The sequence below is a fragment of the Oryctolagus cuniculus genome, chromosome 3 (genome assembly GCF_964237555.1).
Source record: "Oryctolagus cuniculus chromosome 3, mOryCun1.1, whole genome shotgun sequence".
Classification (NCBI taxonomy): domain Eukaryota; kingdom Metazoa; phylum Chordata; class Mammalia; order Lagomorpha; family Leporidae; genus Oryctolagus; species Oryctolagus cuniculus.
The window spans coordinates 181489337-181497038 of NC_091434.1; the positions used below are offsets into that span (position 1 = coordinate 181489337).

At 50.1% G+C, this 7702-nt stretch overlaps 1 gene segment (V, D, J or C); it reads right to left on the bottom strand.

Moving 5' to 3' along the window:
• Positions 1 to 3987: 3987 nt before the first annotated feature.
• On the bottom strand, positions 3988 to 4447 carry LOC138848891 (T cell receptor beta variable 6-5-like). The segment is given in 2 exon segments: positions 3988 to 4316; positions 4399 to 4447. Coding segments are annotated over 2 exon segments (378 nt in total).
• Between the last annotated feature and the right edge of the window lie 3255 nt (positions 4448 to 7702).

The following is a 7702-nucleotide window of genomic DNA, read 5'->3' on the forward strand; positions in this document are numbered from 1 at the left end:
GAGAAGCAGAGGCAGAGAGAAAGAGAGAGAGAAAGAGAGAGAGAGAGAGAGAGGTCTTTCTTCTACTGGTTCACTCCCAATTGGCCGAAATGGCCGGAGCTGCACCAATCTGATGCCAGGTGCCAGGAGAACCTCTGGGTATTCACATGCAGTTGCAGGCGCCCAAGCACCTGGCCATCTTCTACACTCTCCCAGGCCATAGCAGAGAGCTGGATACAAGCAGCCAGTACTTGAGCCAGTGTGCATATGAGATGCTGGCAGTGCAGGCAGTAGCTTTACCTGTTGTGCCACAGCACCAGAGCCTAAATTTGCTTCTGCCCTTTGAGCCATGAAGATCAAAACACCCTGTGCTTAGGTCTCTCAGAGCTGCCCTAGACAGAGGATGAGGTTTGTGAGCAGGTGGGAGGTGGTGGCGCCACACTGTGTCTAAGCTGCTGGCACAGAGGTACACGGCTGAGTCCCCGGGCTGTGCAGGCTGGATCTTCAGGGTGGAGGAAGATCCCCCAGGCCTCTCAGCGGAGAAGTGGGCACCAGGCAGCCCTGTCTTGTCTGCTGGATCTTTACCTTGGAAGTATATCATCAACTGCAGGCCTTGCCCTTGGCTCTGTCGGTACCAATAGAGAGCAGTATGACCAGACTCTGGGTCACACGTGAGAGTGACATTCTGTCCCCTCCCTGTGACCCTGTGCCTGGGGGACTGGGAGACTCCAGCGTCCGTGTGTTCTGTGGAGACAGAAGTTGGGAACACTGTTGGAAAACAGCTGTAGTCCTCACTGACACACACAGACACACATAAACACACATGAACACAGGCATACACACATGTGCACACCACAGCCACAGTGGAATGCATGGTGTCTGAGGACTCACCTGCCCCCAGGAGACAGAGCACTGCCCAGCAGAGCAGCCTGGTGCCCATGGCCGTCGGGGCAGGATGGGAGCTTCCTGCAGAGCAGTCATGTGGGCAGGAGAGAGGAGGAGGAGGGGCATCCTTTGTTCTCAAACACCACAAACGTGGTGACATCACTTCTTCTGTCAATCCCCTGACCTCACAGGGTTCATTTCATGTGTATTTGGATGATTGATTTTGGTACCTGTCTGCTGCCTTTTAATGACGTCCGTACATGGATCATTCCTTCTGCCCCTGGACTGTCTGGATGCTGGGTTCTCAGAGTGACTGTCCGCGTTTCTGTTCTCATCGACAGTCGCTCCTGTGTCTGCTGAGTCCTGTCAGGGGCTCTGTGAATAGGAAACACTGGAGGGGGAACTCACTGTCTTCCCTGAAACCCGGGTCTAGTGTGGTCCCCTGTTTCTGTTGGAGCCACCTCCGCTCTCTGAATCATACCTGTTCAGAATGACTATCACATTCCATTGGTTCCTTCACATATTGCATCTCATTTTTTTCCTTTGTGATCTCTACCTGCCTTTAAAGTAGAATTTTGATGGGGCCGATGCTGTGGTGTGCAGAGGGCTAATTTTCTACCTGAGGCTGTGGCTTTCCATATTAGTGCTGGTTTGTATCCTGGCTGCACCTCTTTGGATCCAGCTCTCTGCTATGGCCTGGGAAAGCAGTAGAGGATGCCCAACTGCTTAGGCCCCTGCACCCATGTGGGAGACCCAGAAGAAGCTCCTGGCTCCTGGCTTTGGATTGGCCCAGCTCCAGTTGTTGCAGCCATTCAGCGAGTGAACCAGCGGATGGAAGATCTTTCTCTCTGTCTGTCTCTCTTCAAATACTCTCCAAAGTATCTTCAAATACTTAAATACATTTTAAGGACTATTTTAAGGAAATAGTTTTGGAAATGCTAAAGTCCTTTTGCTTGTTGTCTTTGTGAATGATCAGAGAATATCATCTTATTAGGAGAGAGTTTGAGAAAGTCAGCCATATCTTTCTCAGAAAAAGCACAGTGAGTATTCACCAGAGAATCCTTCCCCAACACAACAATGGTCCTGCTCATTTCTTTCACCAAACAATGGCAATTATGCAAGAGTTTCTGTGCCAGTGTTGTGGAACAGTAGGTAAAGCCACTGACTGCAATTTTGCATCACATCAGCCTATGTCCGAGTGCTGGCTGTTCCACTTCTGATCCAGCTCCCTGATTATATGCCTGAGGAGACAGAAGAGGGTAGCCCAAGGCCTTGTGCACTCTGCACCCACATGGTAGACCAAGAAGGTCCTAGCTCCTGGCATCAGCCTATTGTAGCCCTAGCCATTGCAGCCTTCAGGGGAGTGAACCAGCAGATAAAGATCTCTCTCTCTCTCTCTCTCTCTCTCTCTCTCTCTCTTTGTCCTTCTTTCTCTCTCAAACTGCCTCCCCCCCCATTTAACTCAAATAAAAAAAGAAAGAGTTTCAATGGGACATTATTAGGTTTTCACCTTGAGTTATATCTGGCTTCTTTTGTCTTTTTTTGCTTCCTAATCTTAAAAAGCTGTAAAGGGATGGTTTTCTTTAGTTGATAATAGACAAGAGACCACATGGGCATGGCCCCGTTCTCAGGACCTCAGTGCATCAGGGATGGACTGACTACATGGCTGGTATCATTGCTGACAAAGTGTCTTGAGTGGAGGAGGTTACATTCAGAAATAAATTTTAGTTTTTAAAATCTTTGTCATTTGTTTCAGTCTTCAATGCACTATTTCCATTCTTTTCATATTTGGGGGTACAGAGTGACATTTCCATACACATTTGTGATGCATGACAATCAGATCAGGGTAATTGGCATGCCAGTCATCAGAGATTTTTCAAATCTTCACCTTGGAAAGACTGAAAATCCTATTAGTTATTTTAAATATACAATTAGTTGTTGCTAACCAGAGTTACCCTGTGTGCTATAGGACATGAGAGGTTATTCTTCCTATCCAACGACAGCCCTGTACTAGTTAACCTCCTCACTCCTTGTCTCCCTCACACTCACCTTTCCCAGGCTCTGGTAACCAAGTTCCACTCTCCCCCTCTGTGAGATGAACTTGGTAGCTTTGACACATAAGAGGGAACATGTGGAATTTGTCTTCCTGTGTCTGACAGTTCACATAACACACTCCAAGTTGATCAGGCAGCAGTTCGTCTTTATCCCATTGTGTATTTGTCCCACACTGTCTTTATCCTGTCACCAGTTGCAGGACTGTTGGGTAGACTCCACATCGTGGCTGCGTGACCAGTGCAGCAATAAACACACAAGCGCAGACACCATCATGCTGTACTTTGACTGGAAGTTCCCACATCAACAGACAAACTGGCTTCCATGATGGATGCTGCTATGCTTGTTCAACAAGTGAACACCCTTGTAAGCACTCAGCACACCATCTCAGGACAGAGATTCTGGTCGTGGTAACTGGAAACAGAAATGTGGAGACCACAGGACTCAGAGTCTGAGCATCCTAGATTTGTCTACCACGGGTCAACAGAAGAGTGTTATTGAGGAAAAGTATTGCATCTACGAAATATCTAAACTTGTGTAAGAGGAATGTGATATCCATCACTTAGGTGTCTCTATGACAGGAAGGAGTAAGGTCAGGAGGGGCTGGTGGACTTACAGGAGTGGAAAAGGATGGGGCCAGTGGGAAGAACAACCGGGTAGGGCCTGGGGAGGAGCGTCCACATGGGACAGGGCAGCAGCAGACATCATCTGAGGGTTGAGCCTGAGTGAGAATCCTTGAAGGAGAAAGCAGTGTGGATCCAGGAATGACAAGAATATGGATGTGGTGGAGTTGCAGATCCCGTTCCATGCCAGGGAGCTCAGACGCAGCCAATGGGGAGAGAAGCAGAGGAGTCTCCATCACCACCCTTTGCAGAGAGCTCAGAGCAAGACCAGGGACCCCTCGTGGAGACAGCTGAGCCCTGCGTGCAGCCTGGCCAGGTCTGCCTGCAGGTGCACCACAGCAGGCTGAGGTCTCACCCAACCCCCAGGAGACGTTAGCTCTCCTGCTTCCTCGTTCTGCGAATCTGATGAGGGCGTCGCTCGGTTCAGGTGCACAGTGACTGCCCGGGTTTATGTGCAGACAGCAGGTGTCTGTGCAGGGCTGTGGTAACTGCTGGCACAGAAGTACACAGATGTGTGTGAGGGGACAGCTGACAGCAGCGTGAGGGGGAACTCCTCTGTGCTTGGTCTGGACGCGTTGTACCCATCGGGAATGTCTCCTTTCTCATGGGTGCCTTGGCCAGCTGAGTAATAGATGAGCTTCAGCCCCAGCCCTGGGTCCTGGCGGTACCAGCACATGTTGTCATAGTTCATATCCTGGGCACATCTCAAGGTCAGGCTCTGTCCTGTCTTTAGGACCTGGAACTTGGGGCTCTGAGTGACACCAGCACTCGCTGGACCTGCAGAGGAGGAAGAAGCAGATGATGCAGCCCCCGTGGAAAGGCTTGTCCCTCGGGCCTGGAGAGCTCTTCCTGGACTCACCTGCCAGCAGGAGACAAAGGACCACACAGCTCAGGGGACCCACACTCATGGCGGTAGTGGGCGGGACAGCGGGCTCTTTTGGTCCAACTGCAGACAGAACAGCAATGGGACACTTGTGGGAGTCATTCTGAGCCTGCTCTCTCCCTGCCTGGGACCAGAGCCCTCCTGTCACCAGGGGCCACGCCCCCTTCCCCAGATGGCCCAAACCAAAATGCACAAGAAATCAGCTCAGGACAGGAAGAATGGATCTGAGCCAACACCAGTCTGTAAGTTTTCTTTGACACTTTGGTGCAACAGTTTATAACTCCATGTATATTTTATTCCAGTATGATATCATTCATCATTTTAAAAAGATTTATTATTTATTACAAAGACAGTGTTATAGAGAGTGAGAAACAGACAGAGAGAGGGAAGTCTTCCACCCACTGATTCACTCTCCACATGGCTACAATGGCCAGGCTGGGCCAGACTAAGGCAGGACCCAGGAGCTTCTTCCGCATCTCCCACATGAGTGCAGGGGCCTTAGCACTAGGGGCATTTTCTACTGCTTTCCCAGGGTATCAGCAGGGAGCTGGGTTAGAAGTGAAGAAGCTGGGACTTGAACAGGCACCCTTATGAGATGCAGGTTACGCAGTTGGTGGCTTAACCCATCATTCCCCACTAATCTACTATTTATTCAGCTAAACATTTCTTTGGTCTCCAATCTTAAGGAAAATGCTTTAGCCCCTGGTGCCTTTGATCTTGTTGATGTCCTCTGCCCCATGATTGTCTCTGGCATCTGGTCTCCAAGGCACGGCAGCAGGCACTTCAGCACTTAAGGGGTCGTTTGCTCAGTTTCTTCTCAATTCCCTGACAGTCGGGACACTTGCCAGGTACAGTCTGGGCACCTCCATACCCACGCAGGGTGCTTGCTCCCCAAGGATGGTGCTTCAGCTGCAGAATCTCCCCCCACTGCAGCCTGTCCCCTGGGAATTTTGGTGGCTGTTCAGTTGAGAGATGACCCATTGACACAAAGGTGTGTGGATGTGCAGGCACCGTGGGAAGAGGTGGCCGACTCCAGGGAAGGAGACATCCTATGCTAGGGGACTGGCTCCTGGGAAGGAAAGCTGCACTTCAATTAAGAAATGAACACGGGACAGGCACTGTGGCACCAAAAGTGACAAATACCACATAGGTTCATTTCTATGAAGTCTCTCAGTACTCAGACTCACAGAAGCAGAGAAGAGTGGTGGTTGCCAGGAAACGGCAGGGGAGGAAGGCAGAGTTCCTGTCCAAAGGTGTGAAGTCCAGGTATGCAGCAGGAGCCAGCTCTGGTGACCTGCCAGAGGACACATGCCTGTAGATGACACAGTGCAGGGCAGATGGGAGGCCATCAGCTCGGCCCCTGGCTGAGATGCCTGCCCCTCATTTGAGGGCCTGGGTTTGATTCCAGCTCTGCTCCCGTCTCGGCTTCCTCTAACGCTTCCTGGGAGGCAGCAGGTGACGTCTCATGTCCTTGGATCTCTGCCACCCGTGTGGGAGCCCTGAATTGAATTCCTGGCTCCTGGCTCCAGCCTAGCCAGGATCTGGCCATTGCAGAAAATAAAATGATGTGAAATCAAGTATGGTAAAATAAAATGAAATAAAAACGCAGTATTTTTCACTTAAAATGCTAAACAGAATGATAAATCTCAAATAATCTCTCACAAATACAAAACAAAAAGTTGTCCACGGAAGTTAAGCAGAAAAGGAGAAAAAAGCAAATTTATTTAATTCATTAACTAAGTAACTAATTCTAGGCCAGAAAGAAATATATTTTTCAATTTTTAATTTTTTTTCAGTTTCTATTTTATGTCAACAACATCTTACATGAAGAACACAAGTATGTTCATTAAACAAACAGAAGAATTTAGGAATAAGAGTGGGGTGTATTTCTTTCCCCTTTGCTTGTTTGCATCATGTCCAAGAAGTCTGCATGTACCCAGCAAATCTCCCAATCTCTTTCCTGTGCAGCCGAGATTAGGAAGCTCTGGGATCAGTTTCCTGGGAGGAGCTGTGTGGTCCCAGAAGGTGGTGGATCTGGGGTTGAGGGTCAGACACTTTACCAGGGGCATCTCTGGGAAGCTGGGAGCCCTTTCTGAGGGCAACTGGACCTGTTATGCGCTTGGAGAAGCACCTGACGTGTCCTCAGAGGACTGTTCTGGGGCCAGGGTCAAGAACTCCAGGGTTTTCCACTGGGAAGCTGGTATCTGATGATGTTCCCAAGTGGGTGCAGTGGTGGGGAAACGCCAGTTGCTACAAGGCCTTGCTTTACCGTTTCTATGTGCCCAAACCTTAGAGCGAGACAGAGGACAGTTCATTTTGCATGGAACATGACTTAATCGTCTGGAGTCTGTCCTTTTTTAACCTTCTTTGGTTATGGTCTGTGACCTTGACTTTCCAGAATGTCAGTTCCTTCTCCCTCAACTACATAAAGCAAACCCTTGGGTTTGAGATCCACTTCACACTATTATCAAACAAGTGTGAACAACACATGAAGCTCCCTGCCCTACATAAGAGTTTCAGCCATCAAATCACAAATGCACACTCTTCCCTGGTGGTGCACTGAGAGGACATTAAGGAGCACACCGTCCAAGGTAGCCCCTGCTCTGACCAGATGTGTTGGTCTTTTGGCCCCACCCTTGAGTGGCAGCAAAGCTCCAGGTGTCACTTTTCACCACATAGAAACCAGTTTTCTTGCCCCTGCGTGGCTTGTCTCACAGCTGTGTCAGCTGAGGCTGCTCCACACTGGGAGAGGAGGTTTGTGCACAGAGCACTGGGGACTCCGCGGGGCTGTGCCAAGCTGCTGGCACAGAGGTACACAGCCGAGTCCTGCAGCTCCAAGGCGCTCACGTTCATTTCAGAGCTAAAGTCAGAAAACTGGTTAGCTGAGAACCTGCCAGACACATTTCCTTTTGAGCTCTGTATCTCATTGTAATATTCAAAGAGGAAATGCAGGCCCTGACCCAGGACCTGTTGGTACCAAAACACACGGTCTTGTCCAGAGTCAGGGGTACATCTCAGCGACACTTGCTGCCCTTTTGTTTGGATCAGGTGTCTTGGCGTCTGTGTGACTCCTGCCTCCACTGGGCCTGTGGGAAAAGCAGATGGAGAGAGCACTGGAGAGAGTCTTGGTGTGTAGCCCAAGGGAGGAGGAGGATGGAGGTGTCGGGGAGCTCAGAGAGGGGGCACCCTCCTTGTCCCCAGGGCTCACCTGCTCCCAGGAGACAAAGCACTGCCCAGGGCAGCAGCCTGGAGCCCATGGTGCAGAGGAGGAGGGAGGCAG